The 26536-nt window shown below is 36.9% G+C and overlaps 1 protein-coding gene and 1 long non-coding RNA gene across 5 annotated transcripts in view; one reads left to right on the plus strand and one right to left on the minus strand.

The window, feature by feature from the left end:
- Positions 1-18367, minus strand: part of LOC127454590 (uncharacterized) — a 66143-nt gene extending 47776 nt beyond the window's left edge. The window contains exon 1 of the long non-coding RNA XR_007899573.1: positions 18320-18367. This is a non-coding gene — a long non-coding RNA (uncharacterized LOC127454590). The remainder of the gene's footprint in view (positions 1-18319) is intronic.
- The window catches only part of LOC127454582 (extracellular matrix protein 1-like), a 47540-nt gene extending 23233 nt beyond the window's left edge, over positions 1-24307 (plus strand). The window contains exons 1-6 of one of the 4 annotated variants that reach the window (XM_051721882.1): positions 737-943; positions 5365-5400; positions 5518-5577; positions 5662-5733; positions 8049-8317; positions 9078-9523. In XM_051721882.1, coding sequence (XP_051577842.1) covers positions 874-943; positions 5365-5400; positions 5518-5577; positions 5662-5733; positions 8049-8317; positions 9078-9290 — 720 coding nt within the window. In that variant the 5' untranslated portion in view covers positions 737-873 and the 3' untranslated portion in view covers positions 9291-9523. Of the gene's footprint in view, positions 1-736; positions 944-5364; positions 5401-5517; positions 5578-5661; positions 5734-8048; positions 8318-9077; positions 9524-16399; positions 16591-20555; positions 20592-20708; positions 20769-20852; positions 20925-22110; positions 22380-23139 lie in introns of those variants that run through there. The other 3 variants (XM_051721880.1, XM_051721879.1, XM_051721881.1) reach the window with 3 other exon arrangements.
- Positions 24308-26536: the final 2229 nt, after the last annotated feature.

Genomic DNA, 26536 nt, shown 5'->3' on the forward strand with positions numbered 1-26536 from the left:
ACTGTATATAAGTTTACTATCACAGGATATCTATTTCTTTGTTTATTGCAAAAAAAAAAAAAAAAAAAAAAATTACCACTAAATTCATACAAATGACTACTATATCACGTTGATTTTCTGCAGAAAATCAGAAGAATTCATAACAAAGAATTTTTTTGCCCCCACATTTTGAATTTTTTCGATACTGATAGGTTTATGTAAGAAACAAGTCGATAATTAAAAAGTTTTTAACTTTAAATTAGCGCTTCCATAAAGGCTCTGATGCTGTTTGAAATGGCCTAATTCTCACGTGAACTCGTCGACGCGCTTACGTCATGCTTAGCGTCAGCTGCTGGCAGGAAGTGCTTTTTAGAAGTTAATAATGTTTTAATTGTCGATTTATTTTTTACACAAACATATCGATTTGCTTCAGAAGACATTCATTGATCGACTGGAGTCACATGGATTACTTTTATGCTGTCTAAATATGACTTTTGGACCATCAAAGTGCTGGCACCCATGTACTTCCATTATAAGGACCTGACAGAGCTCTATCTTCTTCTAAAAATCTTCATTTGTGCTCTGCTGAAGAAAGACAGTCATTCACATCTGGGATGGCATCATGGTAAGTGAATAATGAGAGAATTTTCATTTTTGGGTGAACTATTCCTTTAAGAGGCTACAGACAGGGTAAGTACAAAACAAAAGCAACAAATCCCTGATCTGATCCTCCTCCCATATCTCGTGAACTTTACTCTTGGCTTAAGTAACAGGAGTTTGGCTTTAAAAGCGCAAAGGAAGAACGGACAACTCGCAGTTAGCACGACTCTGTGTCTGACACACATTAACTTCCATCGAGAAGTATTTAACAGACGGCACATCACATCACTAACCATGGGCTCTTCCCCCATAATAGGACTTCATTTGATGCTTTTACTCGTTCTTGTGTGCGAGGCATCGGAAGGTAAATACTTTTATGCCTACAAAACACCAGTGTTTTCATGACGTCGCCGCAGAAATATAAAGATTAAACTTCGTCTGCTGAAAATGTCTCAGGAATCTTGTTGTAGTTATATTTTCAGGATTTAAGAGAAAAAATGTGAATAAATGGGGCATTAGCGATGGTTTAATATTTTGTTCATGTTTTTTCAAAAGGCAACGACAGTATTTGCTTGTAATAATTTGAGTTTTTATATGGATTACACAGACGCAGATGTTCTGGTTCTAGTGCAAGTTTAATATTTTTATTTTTGGTAGTTGCACATTTTGTAATGGATAACACAGATGATTCTTTTCTAAATCTAGAGCAAAGGCCCGTTACACACTTGCTGAAAATAAAATCGCGGTTAACTGATTTTACAATTATTTGCACATTTTCTTATTATGCAACAGCACTGATGCAAAAAAAAAAATGCATATCATATAACAATTGTCTAAACGTCTAAGTGGATGTATTTCTGGGGGTTATGTGGACGCTAATAAGAAAACTGGTAAACACACACACACACACACACACAATAAAAAATAAATAAGAGGTTATAAGAGACGCTCCAGTCTAGGGCACACCACTGCTTATGCGCATCCCGAGCTCAATGATGTGCTAATGTAACCAGAGTGCTTCAAAAGTGTGTAAATGTAAGATTATTGTGGGTGCGCAACATGTCGTTCACAGCATAAAACAGTTTTTTTCTTCTGTATCAGTTTATTAAATTAATCCGTTGTCTGTCAGACACCCCAACATAAAGAATCGGCAACAGACTGTGTCTCGTTTCAAAGGCTGCGTCCTCTGGACGTTGCATTTGTCGGCCGCATACGTCATCGAGGCTCATTTCAGAAAAGCGAGTAGGACACTCTGAAAGAGACCTTCTTTCATGGGAATTCGGAGGATGCATGAGGTGTATCCTTCATGGCCCCTCGCAACCCACAATTCTTTGCTTCAAAGGAAATGAACATCATTTGTCTAAATAAAATGACACCAATTTGCTCGAAAATATGATGTTCAAATGTAAGTAATGTTAATTCCCAAGTTGAAGTAGTCCAATGCAGAGTATATAATATGTATAGGCTAATTATAGTAATATATAATTAAAATAAAGTATTTCAACATATACAAAATAGATATTAAAATGAATAAATGTCTGTTTTTCCAGCCTGTTGTATTAGTATTTATTTATTTATTGTCCCTTATATATTTTATATACAGTTATTAAATATTGTTATTTACACAGGGCAAATATACCATTAATGAAATCTTGTTTTATTACATATTGTAATTCAATGGGGATATCATTTATTACGGCTGACAATTACGATAGTTACCAGATTTGAACAAGATCCAATTGAAATTCACAGCTATTTAACACTTTTGTGTACAAATTTCAAGGCTGCTTATTGGATCAACACAAGCAAATGTCATATTATGCGACTACAGCCGCGGCCCGTGCATTTTAAGTCTAGGTCTTCAGTGCGATTCATGCCATTAAGAAAACACAGTTTCACAATGAATAAGACACCATATATCATACATTACGTGGCAGTCAGTGTAAGCGCAGCATAGTTCTAGCAGGAAGACTAGCAGCTGTACATCATCGCACCAATAACTAGGTAACTCCTAGCCAGTCACATGTAAGCCATTGCTTTATAAGTTTGCTCACAATCTATCACATTGCTGTTTCAGTGTGCTAACACGGCAACCTCCACCATTTTAAAAACACGTCCACGCATGAAAGCCAGAACCAAGGAAGTCTAATACCAAGAAACATTCTCTAATAATATTTGCAATTTAAATTTTGCTTGCAATAAATTTAGTTTCATCAGGGTACACTTTTCAAAACTTGATCCGACACTGAATGCTCAGGCAGCCTAATTTACACTTAGAAAACTCCTGATGTTGCTACAACAATGCAAAAAGCACTTAATTTGCTTGAAGTGAATATCAGTCCTCCTTTCCTGTTTAATTAATCAATCGCATGATCATGCAGAAAATCTCAGGTTTTTAAATCCATAAGAATCTCTTTCTCAATGGCAATAACAGCAGTGATGACAGCCGACTCATCAGCAAGATCTTGCGCTCTTCGCTTTCAAATTACATACATCACTTAAAGCGTGATTGCGTCACCCAAGGCCAGCTAGAAGGCCTGGACTGGGGCATACCCTAAAGCCCACACCCACCAAGAACAAATAAATCAATCTGATTGGCTGATGAATCTGACAGTCTGACTTTAGATGCCTATTCACTTACACTGTTGAGGGATTCTGTGGAAATTCTGAAGGCCTGCTTAGACTCACGCACTGCTTCGGCTAACGAGCTCGGCTTCGGGCATGCAATTTGTGAAACAGTTGTCACACTTTGCTTGTAAGCATCGAGGAATAAATTCTGATTGGATTAACTTGTTGTTTCTGCTATTCGTTTGTAGATGAATTAGGAGTGGAAAGCGATTGAAAATACATGAATGAATGAGAATGAAATGATGAAAAAATATTTATTTATTAGGCATGTTACGCCAGCAGAGAAGGCTTTGCTGGCCCTGAGAAATCGCCACTGTGCGACTACGCATCACTTTACAGAGCGCTTACAACCTACTAGTTAAGTCTTGCCTTAAGAACAGGTGGTGCAACCAAATTAAGCACTGACTTAGTTACAAACTAACTAGTAGTTACTAAGCCCTTAGTGTGAACTTTACGTCTCAACTTAAGTGAGACCTTACGCGCAGCTAGTGCAACCCTACCCTGTCCATTAAAGCACCACGCGGCCACCATCCGTAACCATAGTAACAGCTCCAGTAGACACATGTGCAAGAGTTTTCCCATTTATGCTTACAAAATAAAAAAAAATTAAAAATAATTATATTATATATTCATTCATTGTATCTAATATTTTTGCCACATGTAAATAAAGCATTTCACGGTTTTTAACCATGGATTCTAAATTCTCAGAAAATTAAAATTCTTACATGCTCATCTGAAATGCCTGTCTGCTTTCTTCACCATGAAAAACAACTGATCATTTCTATGGATGCCTTTAACATCTTCACTGACTCCACATATGACTCATGTGTTGTATTTCATGTTTTCTAAATTCATACGAAAGTTTGACAGGCTGAAATTGCATGTTGGCAGCCACTGACTGTCTTATGAGTTTTATTCCTGCAGGGGGCGCTTGACGCTTCAAAACCGAATCCTCAATTCATCTGCATATAAATCTAAGAAAGTTTTATACCCATTTGGAGACATTTTACACTGGATAGTTATTTTTTAATAAAAACTGATAATTGCAGGGCCTGGGTAGCTCAGTGGTAAAAGACACTGGCTACCACCCCTGGAGTTCGCTAGTTCGCCATCCCAGGGCGTGCTGAGTGACTCCAGCCAGGTCTCCTAAGCAACCAAATTGGCCCGGTTGCTAGGGAGGGTAGAGTCACATGGGGTAACCTCCTCATGGTCACCATAATGTGGTTCGTTCTCGGTGGGGCGCATAGTGAGTTGAGCGTGGTTGCCGCGGTGGATGGCGTGAAGCCTCCACACATGCTATGTCTCCGTGGCAACGCGCTCAACAAGCCACGTGTTAAGATGCGCGGGTTGACAGTCTCAGACATGGAGGCAACTGGGATTCGTCCTCCGCCACCCGGACTAAGGCGAATCACTACGTGACCATGAGGACTTAGAGCGCATTGGGCATTCCATATTGGGAGAAAAAAAAAATTATAATTGCAAGGATTCATACCTGTGAATGAAATCTGCCTCAGCATTATACATAAAAGCATTTTTTAAAATCCTCATCCAGTAATAATAAACGACTGTGAGTTCATGCATCCTGGCCAGCACTGAGAAAAGTAACAGGTACCACGTGACACCCCCGTCTAGTTGGGCGATACCAACTCATTCAACGGAGGGGGGACCGTTGTCTCAATATGACAGACTCACAGCCACGCAATTGCAAGGTATCTCAAACAAAATTATTTTCAGCGTTGATAAAAATATATAAACAAGGACAGATGCATGATGGGGGGTGGGGGGGAATCAGCCCCTTCACAGCATTGGAGGGGACGTGTGCCCCCTGTCTCCCCAAATTCTACAGCAGTGCCCTACACACACCACTAACATTGTTGTAATCATCTTTAGATTCATGAATATTGATGAACAATGAACAGTCGTCATCAGACAGTCGTCATCAGACAGTCGTCATCAGACATCATCACAAATGCCAAATTTTCACTTAATCATTAACACTGATTAGAGAACAGTATGAACCTGAACTTTGAAATGTTTTGGAGTTTTTGCATCTTTGATGTCACCAAAACATGTGTTGAGTCTGGTTAATGAGACACAACTATAGTGGGAAGGTCAACTGAAAGGAGCCTAACCTGATGTTTTTTCTTTTGGTCTTAGATAAACTTCAGCAAGAGGTGACAGTTTCACCTGAGGGTAAGAGTCATATTTTTACATATGCATCTTTGGCTGTTAATCCTTACCACAAAATGTATTCAAAATTATATTTATAGGAAAACAAGAGAAAGTATTTTTCTCTTCTTCTCCTTTCAGAGATGAAATATATGATGATACAGAGACCGGTACTCCCTGACAAGTTGTTGAAACTAATAGGTGGGCACTCACTATCTGCTTCCCTGTTTTCTAGGTGAAAGTAAATCAATTTTAATTGATGACTAAGTTTTTGTGTGCATTTAGTTTCAGCCTCTTCAGGGCCAGATATGAGCCAGATAGAAGACACCAATTTTCATCCTGGGGACGTCAGAAGTGGTAAAGTTGAATGTACAACTGTGAGGTGTTTCATTAGAGAGCTGAGAAAGCCCTGTGGATATCCGTGGAATTTGAACGCCCATGATTCCCAAGTCCTACACACCCCCACCCCTTGTGTGTTTGTTTATTAGGAAACACTTTATTTTAATGTTCCCTTCGTTGAGGGTTTTAAAATTTAAAAGTCATTAATGACTTATAAATAATATACAAATGCATTATAAATCATTAATATGTGGTTATAACAACATGAATAAAAATTTAGTCTTTCATGGATACTTGACAAATATTGAGCATTTTAACTTGTATGTTATAAATGCTTAATAACACCTATCCAACATTAGTAACCAATGAAAATGTACCTTAATGTAAAGAGGACACATATGAAGCATTTATTAAGACGTTGCCAACATTAGAAACCTTTGTTCTTATAGTTCAGTATGGTTTAATGTTCATCAGGCTTTATTATATGAAATCTGCTGTGGATGAGCATGAAGACCTGAAAAGTGTTTTTGCTGAGGACTTTTGGGGTTACTAGGATTAGGTAAAAGCATTCAATGAACATCAACATGACAATTAAAGTGACAATACAAGTGAGTAAAGACATTACAAGCAATTAATATAAACACAAACGGACTGTAGCGAAATTACACGACCCCTTCTTTAATCTCACTATAATAGTCTATTTAAAAAAAACCTAAAATTTAATTTAGCATTTTGACATAAATCACAAATTAAGGCATTTTATGTTTTTGATTAATATAAGTATGAATAAGTGTATTAAGCATTTATAACATGTATGTTAAAATAATCACTATTAGTTAAAGGCTCAGTATGTAAGATTCAGAAACCCTTGTTATTAATGTCACCTGTGGCCGTTAAGTGAACTGCAGCCAGCTACCTGGTTCTTGTGCTCACGTGGTGCACACACTCCATAGGGATGCGAGCGAGCAAGTGAGCATTGACCAAAACAATGACGTAACGTACAAAGAGACTGAACGTGATTCACTGGCATCATGCTGACAGATGAGGTAGCATAATTAAAATTACACAGTTATGATTGTTTTACTACAAACTTTGAGACTAAACTAAAACTACTTATCAGCTAACATAACATACTGATACACACATACAGCTACATACTACCGAACTATTCCAGACAGTTTACTGTTGCACTGCACTGTTATGTTGCACTATTGTAGGTTTTGTATGTCCTATGTTGTACTACGAACAAGAAACCAGTGTATTTGCTTAAATTTATGCTGTGTACCTGACTTTTAGTATAAAGAGAAGATCGCTGAAATTATCTGAAAGTTATGAAGCAAGGTAGCTTGCAATTCATCAGCGTTAGCAGGCAAGATGAAGTTAGTTAAAATTACACAGATCAATCCTTATGGCACTATATTTCACATGCTTTGCAGTTATGTAAGTTTACCTGTCCAATAAGAAGAACGCCAATTCAGGGTCGGTTTTGATCCCCAAAACCAAACGAAGTTCCCTCCAGGAATCAAATGTCCTGCTGATGTTCACTCTAGTTTTCACCTGACCACGATCACTTTTCCGCTTAGCCAGAAGGGATTCAGTAGATACATTTTTTTGTTTTGTTTTGTTTTTTGGCTTTCTCTGAGTTTGTGTAGGAGTCGTTTGCTGGATTCCAACTCTAAGATAACATTACCTAGTGTTGCAGTTTGTTGTCAATGTTGAATAGCAGAAGCACTGAGGAAAGGCTCTCGGGAGCATGCATAAACGTCACAACCTTTGAATTTTCCTGGCAAAAGCGACCTGCTCCCTTCGCATGAAAATCAGCCTACAGGCTTTAATAGGCAACCTAGGAAGTCTGGGAAGGGCTAATTTTTTAAGTTGCATTACAAGCCGTTCACACATTGTCAAAAAAAGGTGAATATTACATGAACATTTTTAAATATTGCAACTTTAAGTATTCCATGAATGTCCGCCTTTATATTAATGTTGTTATAACCACATTCTAATAATTGATCATGCATTTGTAAATGACTTAGTCATTAATGAACTCTTAACAAAGGAAACATGAATGTAAAGTGTTACCATTTATTAAATACTTTGGCTTATTAGATTATGCTTTAAGCTATTAATAAAAATGTGGTACATGCACATTTTACTGTTTAAATCTATTCCATGGAATTCCACAGATTTCCTCCCAAAATTTGCGCAGAAAGTGCACAAAAGTCTGCCAACATTATGCCAAGGTTTTGCTTCAACGGTCTGTCATCTTTCTCCATTCTCCCTTCTCCATGAAAATTTCACCTTCACCTTGCTTTTCTTTATCTTCATTTTCTCAGAACATAGAGTTTTTGGTCCTCGCTCCATGGGACCCAACATGGGGCCACAGATTATTTTCCCACCAGCCTTTCCAACTATCGGCAACCTCCAAGATATCTGTAAATTTAGTAAAGCTCCGGTCCGATACCCTAAAGACATGCTTCCATTGGATGGCTTTAGTAGTGAGTGTCGGCAGGCTGATGCTGTCAATCGACTTCAGCCGTGGTTTGGTGTGTGCTGTGGCCTTAATGCAACACAGGAAGAGCAAATCTGTTGTGCTATACAAGCGGTGAGAATACCTACTGTACATCATTACTTTGTTGTATCAGGCACGTGAAACAGAGAGATAGAACAATGGAGAGGTTAATCTACCTTGTCTACAAAGAGACTTTTATTGGTTTGTGTTGAATAGTTCACCCAAAAATGAAAATTCTGTCATATATTTCTCACCCTCATGAGCATTTAGCGCTAAACAATGCCACTGCGATTTAAGCCTCTCACATAGTGCTCATGAACATGCTACAGATGTCAAGATTTTCACAGAAAAATTACTTACATTTCAGGTTGTTTCTCACCAAAACGTATCATATTGCTTCAGAATCCTTAGAATATGACGCACAGATTCGCATGGACCCTTTTTAAAACTCTTAAGAAAGAATTCACCCAAAAATGATCATTCTCTCACATACTCACTCTCACACCATCCCAGACTTGTTTTTGTCTTTACAATGTAAGTTGACGGGGTTTCTACAGAAAGTACTTTTATTACAAAATCATATAGCAAAGACAATTGCTATTGCTTGTTTAGATTACCCTTCATTTCCCTCAGCTTGTCAACAGCTGTTTTTCTAGTTTATTGTTAATTTGGTAACACTTTACAATAAGGTTCCATTCGTTAACATTATTAACGAATAAGGTATCATGATCAAACAATGATCAAATTATTTTTTACAGCATTTATTCATCTTTGTTAAGGCTAGTTCATAAAAATGCAATTCTGTCATGCCTTTCTCCTCATCTCTAAAAATTGTCATTTTCTCATCATTCAGTGGAAGAGGACTCTTTCTGCCTTCTGCGATGAAGAATTCTCTGTTAAAACCAGTCACTATTTCTGCTGCCACAAGACAAAGCAGGCCAGATGGACGTGTTTCGATAAAGAGGTTTCAGATTCTTCATACAATGTCTCTTCTGAGGTCTCAAATGCCAACACTCCACACAAGGTCAAAGGCTTTAAATATAACCCCAATGCTTGCAAAGGATAGGATCCTCCTGGAGTATAAGCAGTGTGTTTGGGTTTAAATGTGCATTCTGTAACTGTTTCCTCACGAAAAAAAGTTGTAATACTTAAGAAATTAATTGTAATTTGAAACAAATGTAGAAAATCATGTTCACTCACTGGAGATAAAAACTCCAGTCATTTCAGTAACCTTTTAAAAGCTGTTTTATTCTACATGGAGAGGGTCCACACATCCAATAAAAAAAGTCTCAAATTGGAGATTCCTTTTTATATTAAGATATTCAAATTTATACCACGGGTCTGTTGAATGCTTGATTCTGATTGGTTGACGGACTTTATAAGGTGTGCAATTATTTTTCAAGTAAACGCACGGCTATGAAGTAGTTCCAGGTCTTGAATGCATATGTTCCATATCACTTCGCCAAATTATTTCAGTTATTTCAAAGAGCCGCACAGGCTACCACAGCAAAATAACAAAATAAAACAAAGACATTGGTTAAGTACAGTACATCGGATAAGAATGACAAACAGTAATGTCTATAATATCCTAAATTTATTTCAATTATTTATTTATTAATTTTTTTTTATCCCCTTTTCTCCCAATTTGGAATGCCCAATTCCCAATACTCAGTAGGTCCTCGTGGTGGCGCGGTTACTCACCTCAATCCGGGTGGCGGAGGACAAGTCTCAGTTGCCTCCGCTTCTGAGATAGTCAATTCTGGCATTGTATCACATGGCTCATTGTGCATGACACCATGGAGACTCCCAGCATGTGGAGGCTCATGCTACTCTCCGCGATCCACGCACAACTTACCACGTACCCCATTGAGAGCGAGAACCACTAATTGCAACCACAAGGAGGTTACTCCGTGTGACTCTACCCTCCCTAGCAACCGGGCCAATTTGGTTGCTTAGTAGACCTGGCTGGAGCCACTCAGCACACCCTGGATTTGAACTCGCGACTCCAGGGGTGGTAGTCAGCATCAATACTCGCTGAGCAACCCAGGCCCCCAATATATTTCAATTTCAATTGAAAAGCATCCTTGGGCTCCCTCTCTTTCTTTCTCTCTCTCTCTCTCTCTCTCTCTCTTTCGCTCTAGTCTCACCCCTACACACACATTGAGACTCGAGTCTCGACCAACAAATATAGCCACACCCCCACGACTTGATACATACAACAGATTCTACCCCTGCGACTCAGTGGGATTGTAAACAGTTGTTTAGCAATGGAAAAGCTGTACAAGAATGGTGACACTCGCTGCTGCTGAGACTTAAACTTTGGCAATTTGAAACAATGTTATTCCTGACGAGAGCCACTTTAAACACAGGCAATTCCACATGCAATCTCTCTGTTTCTCTCTTTTTCTCACAAACACACAGACACACACATACTGCCTTGTTACTTCAATGCCGAAGAGCAGCGCATCCTCCATTGCTAGTTCTAAAGTGACGTTTTCAAACTAGCAAAGAAGGCTTGAGCTGTATCAAAGCAAGATAAACTTGATCAACATAACAGTTTCTATATTATCTGAAATATCTGTGGGACACACCCTCTTAAGCTCTCACACACATGGGCACACATCCATATACACATTACACACACACTTTCTAGCCAGTGAAAAACAGACACACCTGCACCTCAGTGGGGTTGAACACTGGCTGCACCTCAGTGGGGCAACACTCGCTGCTGCTGAAAAGTGCTTAAACTTACATCTGCCAATTTAAAGCTATGTTACTTCTGATGAGAGCTGCAACAAAAAAAGTAATCCCAGAAGTGATCTCTCTCAGTTTATGAGTTTCTCTCTTTTGATCCCTCAAACACAAACTCACTCACACATGCACAAATGCACTACCTTATTACTGCAGTAAAGCAGCGCAAGCCTCGCTATCCTCCGTTGCTAGTTCTAATGTGACGTTTTCGAACTAGCAACGAAGGCTTGGACTGTATCAAAGCAAGACGCTGAATCCGTGGCAGAAGAAAGTAGTTCCACTCACAAGAGCATTTTAGGGACGAAAACCAGAAAATGTCTTGAGATAAAACCCTGAAAGATGTCTTAAGGAGTGGTAACCGTGGTAGCGGAATAATTTACTCCGGCCCGTTGAATTATTGAAAAATAATGCACACCCGAGGTACCATTATTTTTCAATAATTCAATGGGCCGGAGTCAATTATTCCTTACATAAATTTATATGCTTTGCAAGTTTACCCAAGATAAGAAAACACTTTTGAAATGATTCCAAATGAAAATGTGAAAAAATTTAGATTAATTTTAAATACCAGTCATAATTGGACAATTGCTTCAAATCTTATTTTGCCATTGTAAATAAGATAAGAAAATTAACAAAAAATTAACAAAAGCTATAGGACTAATTCTTGTTTGTATAAGAATTATTTATACTCAATTTTAAATAAAAACTGGAGAAGAATTTTATAAATCAAAACTTAACTGAGCAAATATTTGGGAATGGCTGTAGATTTAAGGCCGTGGGACTTTTTTGCATTTAAAAAAGAAAATTTTAAGGCAGAAAATGCAGTTGGACAGAAAAAGTATGCATCACCTCATCATAAAAAAGACATTAGTCATGCTCGACATTGGTTCATTTGTAGTTTTAGGTATTGATGTAACAATAGTCACTCATTTTACCATGAAATTAAAAACATTTTGAAACAGAGAAAGAGGAAGTAAATCAAGAAAGTATTAATACTTCCACATGTGCTCAATTTCCACTGTCTTTAATCATCCAGCTCATTGCTTCCCCAAAAGCACTTAAGAAGCCGACTAGAGTTCCAAACATCAGATTTCCACCCTGCCATCCACAACATCACACTGATCTGTGCTCATCGCAACATGTTACACCCCCAAGTGTCTTATTTTGCCCATTAATCAAAGGCCATCAGTGTCCTGGAGAAAGAATATAACTAGTGCTGTCAAGAGAAAAACGGTGTACAACGCTGTGCTGATAGAAATTTTAAGATAATTATAAAACTGGCAAATGATTCCCCCCAAACTGCACAAAATTAGTCAATTATACAGATGCGAATACCTATGACAGAGAGATAATTCATGAATACACGCCCAGAGATTTGATTCTTTCAGGAGTGAAATACAGTAAGTTAATAGATTTTCACCTCTCCTTAATACAGTTCCCAAACATACAGAAACATCATTGTAATTACTGACTCTAAACCGGTTGTCATATATTTTGACAGTGCTTATTGTGTTTTAGTGTGATTGAGTGGGTGTGTGTGTGAGCTGATTCACTTCCAACACACCCATGAAAACAGAAACATTTTCTCTCACAATAATGAGATCTTAATGCTCAATTTTAAACTGTGTTTACCAACAAGTAAATATAGGCCTAACCTACCAACCACCATGCACATTGAGATGTCTAGCTGAAAATATAACTTTTTTTTATCTCTAGCAATTGGTAACATTCTGAATCTCTGTTTAAGTGGAAGAGGATCTTGGTAATGTTTTGTAAAGAGATGAAGAAAACCAAAAGAAAGCAGTTTGAGTGTTGTGAAAAGTAGAAAGGAGTAGAGCAGTATGCTTGTTTTGCATCTGCTGCTCCAGATCCAGTTACACCTACAAAACTATTTGTTAACTATTGTAAACATTTTTAGAGAACTTTTCTCAAAACCACTGAATTTTTTTAACCTAAAATATGCTTCATGTGGTTTGATATGAGTCAAAAATATTATTTAACATCACTGAATCAACATGAATTCATTAGGTTACACCAAAGAACAAATTTTAAGGGTTATTTAAGGTAGAAATAGCTTGACGTTTACCACTTTTTACAGTGTAACTTCACCTTTATTTTTTATTTTTTTTTGCTAGTTTTGCAGGTACTTTTAACAATAGAGATGAAGTGGTAAGAACTTGCCCCCTAGGGAAAGGTCTATAAATACCCTCACAGGAAAAGCTTCTTTGGTAATGTTTAATTTGGAAATTGTATAAACTGTCAATACTCACAAAATGTTAAAGGTTTTATTCATCCTGTAAACAACAGCATTTTAAATATAAATAGCTTTATCACATGTAGAACAAACATTTTTATTTAATTGTTTTGGTACCAATGTGATAGGGAAACGTTTCGCCCCCCTCAAAGACTGTGTCACAGAACATAGAAATGCAATTAGAAGAGGTGATTTGAACAATCCAGTAGCAAGGCACCCTAGGTTTTCCCTTTTGTTTTGGGTTTTCCTACTGACTTGTTCTCTAATTAACTGTCTAATAATTGGTGTACACAGATTGTGTTCTGATTGGTGGCTGATGATTATCCTGTTTATTTCAATGGCTGGAAATTACCCTTGTTTGTTTCAAATAACTGCTCTGTACAAGTTTTCTTTTAACCTTGTTAGCCCTGATGAAGGCCTGTGTGTTTTATTTAAATAAATATTCTCCCTTCAACAAGTGTTGCTGGATTTATCCTCTTCATTTGAACTTTGTTCTATCCATGCACCTTGTGTGTTGGTGAAGTTGCATCAGACTCATTACCCAAACAAATTGCACAAGGTCATTTTTATTTTACAAAGGTGTAACGGGTAGTCCAAATGCTTATATTTGAGCAATATTTTTTATAATTTGAATCCCAACAAACTTCTTTTGTGAAATGTTTTACTTAAAGGTCTTTGTACTGTATTTCTTTAAAATAAATGCCACTTGGATTGACTAATGATGATATTGATGTATTTTAATTGTGGCTTAAATACCCACAGACTTTTTGAGGCCACTCAGTATGTCATTGTCCGAAATTAACCTTTACGAAAAGGGAAACTACTTGCCCCTCAGGGCAATTTTTATGAGGGCATATTTTTGTCCAACCATTTAAACATAAGCTGCGTCATATACATTAAATGAATTGTACTTACAGTACATTTAAAATACCTGCATTTAATTATATTTGTATTTACATTTTTAATCTCACCTTTAACCCTAAACCTAACCCTAACCCAACGCTTACCCAAAACTTAAGGCTGGTTTCACATATCCTCCATGAGCGGGGCATGAGAGAGGCGTGAACAGCGTGTTTTCGTTTTGGTGCCCATGTTAACAGATTACACCCTTCACATTGCAAGCGTGAGTCGCGAGGTGATGCGTCCCCCGAAGTGTCCCGGATGCGGCAGTGAGTGGAGAGTTTCGGCACCGAGCCTATTTTTGCCGCGCAGCTCACGCTGAACTCAGCGGCTCAAGGTGTAGCAGAAAACTAAAATAATCATGAGATTATAGAAATGAAAAGCAAATAAACAATATTTAAACCAAACCAACTATACACTACAATTTATAGGTCTGCATACAAACAAACACAAAATAACTAAATAAAGGAAAGAAAAAAATAATAAACTGCAGGACTTTTTCCCATGTTGACAGTTTAGAAGAGATGGACCACTGGTTTTAAAATGAATGGGAGAAATTGGAACTTCCGCCTTACAGGTAAAAGAGCCAATCACCTTTTAGATAAAGACATCGCCTGTCAATCAACTCAAGAACACGCATGTGCATTAGCTGATCCAGCCTGAAAAAAGTGGTTTTTAGCATAATCTGAGGTAAAGCAGCACAATTTATGTTACTATTGTTCTCAGATTTTACTGCTGATTTTAAATATGTTATTTGATCGTAATCATGACCAACCATTTTGGAAATTTCAGTCTTTTCATTTTATTCTATTGTATGTATTTAATGTTACTAGTTAAAGACACCTAATATAAAGTGGGACCATATTTTTTTATAACAGCTTACTTACCAAAAGTACATATAGGTCCATTAAAGACCCTAGATATGTAATAGCGTAGCTTTTGTTTTGTTTTTTTGTTTGTTTTTTGCACTTCCATAAATCATATTTTTATGATTATTTCATATCTACACTCACTGAGCACTTTATTAGGAAAAACACCTACTTATTCATGCGATTATTTAATCAGCCAATCGTGTGGCAGCAGTGTAATGTATAAAATCATGCAGATACGGGTCAGGAGCTTCAGTTAATGTTCACATTAATCATCAGAATGGGGAAAAATGTGATCTCAGTGATTTCGACCGTGGCATGATTGTTGGTGCCAGACGGGCTGGTCTGAGTATTTCTGTAACTGCTGATCTCCTGGGATTTTCACACACAACAGTCTCTAGAGTTTACTCAGAATGGTGCCAAAAACAAAAAACATCCAGTGAGCAGAAGTTCTGCAGACGGAAATGCCTTGTTGATGTGAGAGTTCAACGGAGAATGACCAGACTGGTTCAAGCGGACAGAAAGGCTACAGTAACTCAGATAACCGCTCTGTACAATTGTAGTGAGAGGAATAGCATCTCAGAATGCACAACACGTCGAACCTTGAGGCGAATGAACTACAACAGCAGAAGACCATTTCGGAAACTTTAAGTGCTCAGTGAATTTACTGTATATAAGTTTACTATCACAGGATATCTATTTCTTTGTTTATTGCAAAAAATTACCACTAAATTCATACAAATGACTACTATATCACGTTGATTTTCTGCAGAAAATCAGAAGAATTCATAACAAAGAATTTTTTTGCCCCCACATTTTGAATTTTTTCGATACTGATAGGTTTATGTAAGAAACAAGTCGATAATTAAAAAGTTTTTAACTTTAAATTAGCGCTTCCATAAAGGCTCTGATGCTGTTTGAAATGGCCTAATTCTCACGTGAACTCGTCGACGCGCTTACGTCATGCTTAGCGTCAGCTGCTGGCAGGAAGTGCTTTTTAGAAGTTAATAATGTTTTAATGATCTATTTATTTTTTACACAAGCTTATCGATTTGCTTCAGAAGACATTCACTGATCGACTGGAGTCACATGGATTACTTTTATGCTGTCTAAATATGAGTTTTGGACCATCAAAGTGCTGGCACCCATGTACTTCCATTATAAGGACCTGACAGAGCTCTATCTTCTTCTAAAAATCTTCATTTGTGCTCTGCTGAAGAAAGACAGTCATTCACATCTGGGATGGCATCATGGTAAGTGAATAATGAGAGAATTTTAATTTTTGGGTGAACTATCCCTTTAAGAGGCTACAGACAGGGCAGGTACAAAACAAAAGCAACAAATCCCTGATCTGATCCTCCTCCCATATCTCGTGAACTTTACTCTTGGCTTAAGTAACAGGAGTTTGGCTTTAAAAGCGCAAAGGAAGAACGGACAACTCGCAGTTAGCACGACTCTGTGTCTGACACACATTAACTTCCATCGAGAAGTATTTAACAGACGGCACATCACATCACTAACCATGGGCTCTTCCCCCATAATAGGACTTCATTTGATGCTTTTACTCGTTCTTGTGTGCGAGGCATCGGAAGGTAAATACTTTTATGCCTACAAAACACCAGTGTTTTCATGACGTCGCCGCAGAAATATAAAGATTAAACTTCGTCTGCTGAAAATGTCTCAGGAATCTTGTTATAGTTATATTTTCAGGATTTAAGAGAAAAAATGTGAATAAATGGGGCATTAGCGATGGTTTAATATTTTGTTCATGTTTTTTCAAAAGGCAACGACAGTATTTGCTTGTGATAATTTGAGTTTTTATATGGATTACACAGACGCAGATGTTCTGGTTCTAGTGCAAGTTTAATATTTTTATTTTTGGTAGTTGCACATTTTGTAATGGATAACACAGATGATTCTTTTCTAAATCTAGAGCAAAGGCCCGTTACACACTTGCTGAAAATAAAATCGCGGTTAACTGATTTTACAATTATTTGCACATTTTCTTATTATGCAACAGCACTGATGCAAAAAAAAAAAATGCATATCATATAACAATTGTCTAAACGTCTAAGTGGATGTATTTCTGGGGGTTATGTGGACGCTAATAAGAAAACTGGTAAACACACACACACACACACACACACAATAAAAAATAAATAAGAGGTTATAAGAGACGCTCCAGTCTAGGGCACACCACTGCTTATGCGCATCCCGAGCTCAATGATGTGCTAATGTAACCAGAGTGCTTCAAAAGTGTGTAAATGTAAGATTATTGTGGGTGCGCAACATGTCGTTCACAGCATAAAACAGTTTTTTTCTTCTGTATCAGTTTATTAAATTAATCCGTTGTCTGTCAGACACCCCAACATAAAGAATCGGCAACAGACTGTGTCTCGTTTCAAAGGCTGCGTCCTCTGGACGTTGCATTTGTCGGCCGCATACGTCATCGAGGCTCATTTCAGAAAAGCGAGTAGGACACTCTGAAAGAGACCTTCTTTCATGGGAATTCGGAGGATGCATGAGGTGTATCCTTCATGGCCCCTCGCAACCCACAATTCTTTGCTTCAAAGGAAATGAACATCATTTGTCTAAATAAAATGACACCAATTTGCTCGAAAATATGATGTTCAAATGTAAGTAATGTTAATTCCCAAGTTGAAGTAGTCCAATGCAGAGTATATAATATGTATAGGCTAATTATAGTAATATATAATTAAAATAAAGTATTCTAGACTAAAAGTACACCTGTAAAATGTTCTTTTCTCTCTACATCATTAGAACTCTCCTAAAATTTACCTCATACATTCCCTTCTAACGGGAATTTGTTCCCTTCTCACTCAAAGCGCTCGCGCTTGTTAAAGAGTGGCGTGCTGTCATAGCAACCATGATAAGTTCTGCTTCCGTTTGTCCTGAAGGCCATTTCATTTAAACGAGGCTTGTTTAAAGGAGGACACTCGGTATACTGCAGCCTTCAAAAGGACGTGTCTTAGCTAGCGCACAGCCTTCGAAACAAGACACAGCTGCTAAATACTGTCCACAACACCTTACAAATAAACATGTGCACTATGCATAATAATGGGAACATTGCTTACAGCAGGCAATTTAAAGTCCAACAATGACTAAAATTGTCATCTGTTGTTGAACACAATGAATTTGTACAGAAGCAATGCTTTAAATAATGAGAACAAAAAGACGCAACTTTTAAAAGTTTACTCGCTGATAGCAACTACATGCAATGCACTGCGTGCTGTCAGCATGCTTAAACATTACAAAAAGTAGCATCTTTAAATTCATCACTTCTAAAAATATTAAACTTACTAGTTTGTTGTTGGACGATTAGTGGAGCATCCTGTCCCAAGGACGTGTATCTTTCTATGACTTCTGTCTGCATAATTTACATCCATCGTCTTCAGTCAGTCATTTAAATGCTGCCAAACAGCCGATTTAAGTCGCTTTTTTTTATGGATATGAGTCTGGTAGATCTAATTCCTCTGTTATATTTTGGAATTTGTGTGTTTAATCTTCAGACTCGTTTAATGGCATCAATGAGCTCATGTTTTGGTTGACAGGCTTCAGTCCTTTCGACATATATGATGGTGTTGGCATTTACACTCGTTTACATTTATGGGAGAAAACATTATGTAAAAAACTTAATCAGCACGAAACCGATCTAAATGTGCACTTTCCTGTGTACACCGCCCGGTGTCAAGTTTCAACATATACGAAATAGACATTAAAATGAATAAACGTCTGTTTTTCCAGCCTGTTGTAATAGTATTTATTTATTTATTGTCCCTTATTCATTTTAGATACAGTTATTAAATATTGTTATTTACACAGGGCAAATATACCATTAATGAAATCTTGTTTTATTACGTATCGTATTTTAATGGGGATATCATTTATTACAGCTGACAGTTACGATAGTTACGAGTAAACAAGGTTTGAACAAGATCAAGATTTTTAACAGTTCTGTGTACAAATTTGAAGGCTGCTTATTGGATAAATACGGGTAAACGTCATATTATGCGACTACGCATCACTTTACGGAGAGTTTACGACCTACCAGTTAAGTCTTGCCTTAAGAACAGGTGGTGCAACCAAATTAAGCATCGACTTAGTTACAAACTAACTAGTAGTTGCTAAGCCCTTAGTGTGAACTTTACGTCCCAACTTATGTGAGACTTACCCGCAGCTGGTGCAACCCTACCCTGGCCATTAAAGCACCAGGCGGCCACCATCCGTAACCATAGTAACAGCTCCAGTAGACACATATGTGCAAGAGTTTTCCCATTAAGGCTTAAAAAATCGTACAACATTTTTTTTTTTATATTATATGTTTATTCATTATATCTAATATTTTTGCCATGTGTAAATAAAGCATTTCACAGGTTTTAACCATGGATTCTAAATTCTTACAGTTAAATTAACCATATAATCCCATCATCCCTAATTCAGTACATACTCTTAAATCTTTATATCATATTAGACATTCAGAAAAACATTTACCCGTTCAGAAAATTAGAATTCTTACATGCTCATCTGAAATGCCTGTCTGCTTTCTTCACCATGAAAAACAACTGATCATTTCTATGGATGCCTTTAACATCTTCACTGACTCCACATATGACTCATGTATTGTATTTCATGTTTTCTAAATTCATACGAAAGTTTTGTGTGGATTACAGACCTACAGACCAAAATAGCACGTTGTCAGCCAACCTGTTGTCAGCCAACTCACACTGTCTTGTGAGTTTTATTCCTGCAGGGGGCGCTTGACGCTTCAAAACCGAATCTTCCATTCATCCGCATATAAATCTAAGAAAGCTTTATACCCATTTGGAGACATTTTACACTGGATAGTTATTTTTTAATAAAAACTGATAATTGCAAGGATTCATACCTGTGAATGAAATCTGCCTCAGCATTATTTATAAAAGCATTTTTAAAAATCCTCATCCAGTAATAATAAACGACTGTGAGTTCATGCATCCTGGCCAGCACTGAGAAAAGTAACAGGTACCACGTGACACCCCCGTCTAGTTGGGCGATACCAACTCGTTCAACAGAGGGGGGACCGTTGTCTCAATATGTCAGACTCACAGCCACGCAATTGCAAGGTATCTCAAACAAAATTATTTTCAGCATTGATAAAAATATATAAACAAGGACAGATGCGTGATTGGGGTGGGGGGAAAATCACACCCTTCACAGCATTGGGGGGGACGTGTGCCCCCCGTCTCCCCCAATTCTACAGCAGTGCCCTACACACACCACTAACATTGTTGTAATCATCTTTAGATTCATTAATATTGATGAACAATGAACAGTCGTCATCAGACAGTCGTCATCAGACATCATCACAAATGCCAAATTTTCACTTAATCATTAACACTGATTAGAGAACAGTATGACCCTGAACTTTGAAATGTTTTGGAGTTTTTGCATCTTTGATGTCACCAAAACATGTGTTGAGTCTGGTTAATGAGACACAACTATAGTGGGAAGGTCAACTGAAAGGAGCCTAACCTGATGTTTTTTCTTTTGGTCTTAGATAAACTTCAGCAAGAGGTGACAGTTTCACCTGAGGGTAAGAGTCATATTTTTACATATGCATCTTTGGCTGTTAATCCTTACCACAAAATGTATTCAAAATTATATTTATAGGAAAACAAGAGAAAGTATTTTTCTCTTCTTCTCCTTTCAGAGATGAACTATATGATGATGCAGAGACCAGTACTCCCTGACAAGTTGTTGAAACTAATAGGTGGGCACTCACTATCTGCTTCCCTGTTTTCTAGGTGAAAGTAAATCAATTTTAATTGATGACTAAGTTTTTGTGTGCATTTAGTTTCAGCCTCTTCAGGGCCAGATATGAGCCAGATAGAAGACACCAATTTTCATCCTGGGGACGTCAGAAGTGGTAAAGTTGAATGTACAACTATGAGGTGTTTCATTAGAGAGCTGAGAAAGCCCTGTGGATATCCGTGGAATTTGAACGCCCGTGATTCCCAAGTCCTACACACCCCCACCCCTTGTGTGTTTGTTTATTAGGAAACACTTTATTTTAATGTTCCCTTCGTTGAGGGTTTTAAAATTTAAAAGTCATTAATGACTTATAAATAATATACAAATGCATTATAAATCATTAATATGACTTTCATGGAATACTTGACAAACAGTGAGCATTTTAACTTGCATGTTATAAATGCTTAATAACACCTATCCAACATTATTAACCTATGTAAATGTACCTTAATGTAAAGAGGACACATATGAAGCATTTATTAAGACGTTGCCAACATTAGAAACCTTTGTTCTTATAGTTCAATATGGTTTAATGTTCATCAGGCTTTATTATATGATATCTGCTGTAGGTGAGCATGAATACCTGAAAAGTGTTTTTGCTGAGGACTTTTGGGGTTACTAGGATTAGGTAAAAGCATTCAATGAACATCAACATGACAATTAAAGTGACAATACAAGTGAGTAAAGACATTACAAGCAATTAATATAAACACAAACGGACTGTAGCGAAATTACACGACCCCTTCTTTAATCTCACTATAATAGTCTATTTTTTATTTTATTTTTTATTTAGCATTTTGACATAAATCACAAATTAAGGCATTTTATGTTTTTGATTAATATAAGTATGAATAAGTGTATTAAGCATTTATAACATGTATGTTAAAATAATCACTATTAGTAAAATATTCCATGAATGTCCCCCTTTTTATTAATCTTGTTATAACCACATTCTATAATCATTTATAATGCATTTGTAAATAAATTAATCATTAATGAAGTCTTTTAAAAACTTTCAACAAAAGGAACATGAATGTAAAGTGTTACCGTTTATTAAATACTTTGGCTTATTAGATTATGCTTTAAGCTATTAATAAAAATGTGGTACATGCACATTTTACTGTTTAAATCTATTCCATGGAATTCCACAGATTTCCTCCCAAAATTTGCACAGAAAGTGCACAAAAGTCTGCCAACATTATGCCAAGGTTTTGCTTCAACGGTCTGTCATCTTTCTCCATTCTCCCTTCTCCATGAAAATTTCACCTTCACCTTGCTTTTCTTTATCTTAATTTTCTCAGAACACAGAGATTTTGGTCCTCACTCCATGGGACCCAACATGGGGCCACAGATTATTTTCCCACCAGCCTTTCCAACTATCGGCAACCTCCAAGATATCTGTAAATTTAGTAAAGCTCCGGTCCGATACCCTAAAGACATGCTTCCATTGGATGGCTTTAGTAGTGAGTGTCGGCGGGCTGATGCTGTCAATCGACTTCAGCCGTGGTTTGGTGTGTGCTGTGGCCTTAATGCAACACAGGAAGAGCAAATCTGTTGTGCTATACAAGCGGTGAGAATACCTACTGTACATCATTACTTTGTTGTATCAGGCACGTGAAACAGAGAGATAGAACAATGGAGAGGTTAATCTACCTTGTCTACAAAGAGACATTTATTGGTTTGTGTTGAATAGTTCACCCAAAAATGAAAATTCTGTCATATATTTCTCACCCTCATGAGCATTTAGCGCTAAACAATGCCACTGCGATTTAAGCCTCTCACATAGTGCTCATGAACATGCTACAGATGTCAAGATTTTCACAGAAAAATTACTTACATTTCAGGTTGTTTCTCACCAAAACGTATCATATTGCTTCAGAATCCTTAGAATATGACGCACAGATTCGCATGGACCCTTTTTAAAACTCTTAAGAAAGAATTCACCCAAAAATGATCATTCTCTCACATACTCACTCTCACACCATCCCAGACTTGTTTTTGTCTTTACAATGTAAGTTGACGGGGTTTCTACAGAAAGTACTTTTATTACAAAATCATATAGCAAAGACAATTGCTATTGCTTGTTTAGATTACCCTTCATTTCCCTCAGCTTGTCAACAGCTGTTTTTCTAGTTTATTGATAATTTGGTAACACTTTACAATAAGGTTCCATTCGTTAACATTATTAACGAATAAGGTATCATGATCAAACAATGATCAAATTATTTTTTACAGCATTTATTCATCTTTGTTAAGGCTAGTTCATAAAAATGCAATTCTGTCATGCCTTTCTCCTCATCTCTAAAAATTGTCATTTTCTCATCATTCAGTGGAAGAGGACTCTTTCTGCCTTCTGCGATGAAGAATTCTCTAGTAAAACCAGTCACTATTTCTGCTGCCACGAGACAAAGCAGGCCAGATGGACGTGTTTTGATAAAGCAGTTTCAGATTCTTCATACAATGTCTCTTCTGAGGTCTCAAATGCCAACACTCCACACAAGGTCAAAGACTTTAAATATAACCCCAATGCTTGCAAAGGGTAGGATTCTCCTGGAGTATAAACAGTGTGTTTGGGTTTAAAATTTGGCATTTAAATTTCCTCATGAAAAAAAGTTGTAATACTTACAAAATGAATTGTAATTTGAAACAAATGTAGAAAATCATGTTCACTCACTGGAGATAAAAACTCCAGTCATTTCAGTAACCTTTTAAAAGCTGTTTTATTCTACATGGAGAGGGTCCACACATGGGGACTGCCATGTTGGAATCACATGACCATCCGAATTCTACTAGCTTAATCTTAGTAACTGCCCTGTTATAGGACACTTTCAGTAATGGTTTAAATTAATCATGGCTTGGTGTCATTCCAAAACGACAAAAATTACTAAGTGCACATTTAAAAGGCAGGTGAGAACATTGAAGAAGGTTTTTTGAACATGGGGTGGATTTATAATCATATAATAAAATATAACATATGAAAACTGTCCTTGTGCAAACCTGCACTCCTGAAATAACAGCATATAAAAGTATAAAGTATTAGCTAGTATTAGTATTATCTTTTTAGATGTTATGGTGTTGTTAATCGTTTTAGGGACTGTTATTAATTTTCCGTGTTTAATTCTTTCTTGATAATTTTTTTTTAAAACATTGTTAGTGCACTGTTAATGTCTTTCAGTATAATTTTTTCTCCTCATATTTTCGTAAAGAGTAAGTTTAAATTAAAATCATTTAATCATCTTAATCTTCTTTTTCTTGTCGTCTTCATTATCGTTGATTAAATAAAAATACACGTCATTATTTTCGTTAACGAGATGAACGCATAATACAGCAGTTTTCAAATAACATTAATTAATTGTCATACATTTTTAATGTGTACAATGTTTTGACAGCACTTCACAGGGTAAGCTGGAAAGCCAGCCATTTCCCTCTTTTCTATGGCTATGGATGAGGCTGGAAAATTTCAAAATAAAATGAAACGCATGTTTGTAATTGTTTGAACATTTGGAATGTCCCAGAGTTGTGTACAGAAACATTGAGTGAATCAAGAGTTTGGTTGGATAGACCGTGATGTATTTTCTAGTTTTATACATGCTAAACTATTTCAGCAGCACTGTACGATATTTAGAAAACAATGCTGGTGTTTATTTTTACATTTTTAAAGTCATGATCTCACACCTATGTTCTCATAGACATTGTCTTCCTCTTCATGTAATTTACAGATCTATTTATTCTCTTATCCCTTAAAATTAGTATAATAATTGTATTCACAAGTACACTATATTTAGGAATAATGATTTAGCCAAGGATTCTTTGACATCTTTCGATACATTTTTGTTATGAATTTGATATGGTTTTATTCCCATTTTTATTTCATCCCATTATTGTTTATATTACATCATAGATGGTCACTCCAAATAATATTTTTAAATATCTATTCAATGCACAAATTCCATTCAACAAACAGAATAAAAATGTCTTTTCTTTTTTTTTGCAATTAACATTTTTTATTGATTTAAAGAAAATAACACAACAGAGAAAAACACAACACATATACACCAAATCAACATTTAACTTTTAACCCTCACTAATATCCCTCCCCAAACACCAACCCCACCCAGTCCCAAAGAACACCCTTGTGGTCACATAAAATAATACACACACACACACACAAAGACAAAAAAAACAAAAAAAAACAATATATATATATATATATATAATAAACATGCATAATTAAACTAAACTTCTCTCTCCTCATCCCTTCCCCGAGAGTTCCCCAAAACCGCCAAATACCTACCCCACTTCCTGAAAAACAAGTCCCCCAACCACAGCCTTCTACTGTATCTGTCATCTCCTCAAAAGCCGCCACCCTCCCCATCTCAGCACACCACTCCAGAAATGGTGGCGCTCCGTCCGACTTAACCCCTTAAAATAATTTGTCTGCCAATCATCATGCTAGTCAGAACCCACTTTTTTATATATTTGTACCCCAAATTTATAACTGCTCCATCGCCCAAAATACAAAGTCTGGGGCAAAGTAAAATTTGAGTGCCGAAAACGTCATACAAAAAATTCTGAACCTTTAACCAAAAATCTTGGATCTTAACACATCCCCAAAAGACATGGGTTGTGTCTCCAACTTCTGATTGGCATCGCCAGCAGGTGGGTGTGTCTTTAAGACCAAGCCTATATAATCTAGAGGGGGTCCAATAAAATCTATGTAAAATCTTAAATTGCATAAGGCGAACCCTTGCATCTCTAGATGCAGACTTGAAATTTTTTAGAATCCTAGTCCACACTCCATCCTCCAATAACAAATTTAAATCTTCCTCCCATAATCTCTTGATAGAAGTTAAAGCTCCTTCCCCCAGACTCTGAATTAGCAGGGAGTAATACACTGATGACCTTTTCCAAAAGCAGTAATCACCTCTCCCAATGTATCTGCCGCTTTAGTGGGGTGTGTGCTACTCCCAGAAACAGTACAGAGCACGTGGCGCAGCTGTAAATACCTATAAAACTGAGATCTGGGAATCCAAAAATGATGACCCAAATTCTCAAAAGATCTCAACACTCCACTTTCATACAGGTCGCCGAGTGTAGTAACCCCCCTCACAAACCACTCTGACCAACAGAAAGGGGACTTGTTGATACATAATTTGGGGTTCAGCCATATGCTTGAGGCAACATTTAAATAAATGTCTGAATTAAATATTCTGGCCACTCTTGTCCAAATCACGTGCAAATGTGAGATAACGGGTTGTGACTTAACTTCTCGGATTAGTTTGATAGAAAGGCTTTACAATGGCGAAATAGGGGCAAGAACTTCCTGTTCAATAGAAAACCAGGAAGGGGCTCTTTCAGGTGGAAGCGACCAATGAGCCAAATGCCTGAGACCGAACGCATAATAATAAAACAAGATCTTGGGTAGGCCTAACCCACCTTTGTCAATCGGCCTATGTAATTTGTTGAAATGTAGTCTGGGACATTTACCATTCCAATGCTATGCTATCAAATTGTTTGAAATAAGAGAGGGGGACATCTATAGGGAGTGACTTTAGCAGGTAGTTGAATTTTGGAATACAGTTCATTTTAATAACAATAACCTTCCCAATCATCGATAAATGTAATGAAGCCCACCTTCCCACATCATTTGAAAACCTTTTTATTAACGGGTCAAAATTAACTCTAACTAAATCAGCCAAATTTGCTGGGAATAAAATACCCAAATAC

Source organism: Myxocyprinus asiaticus, chromosome 16 (assembly GCF_019703515.2).
Source record: "Myxocyprinus asiaticus isolate MX2 ecotype Aquarium Trade chromosome 16, UBuf_Myxa_2, whole genome shotgun sequence".
Taxonomy (NCBI): domain Eukaryota; kingdom Metazoa; phylum Chordata; class Actinopteri; order Cypriniformes; family Catostomidae; genus Myxocyprinus; species Myxocyprinus asiaticus.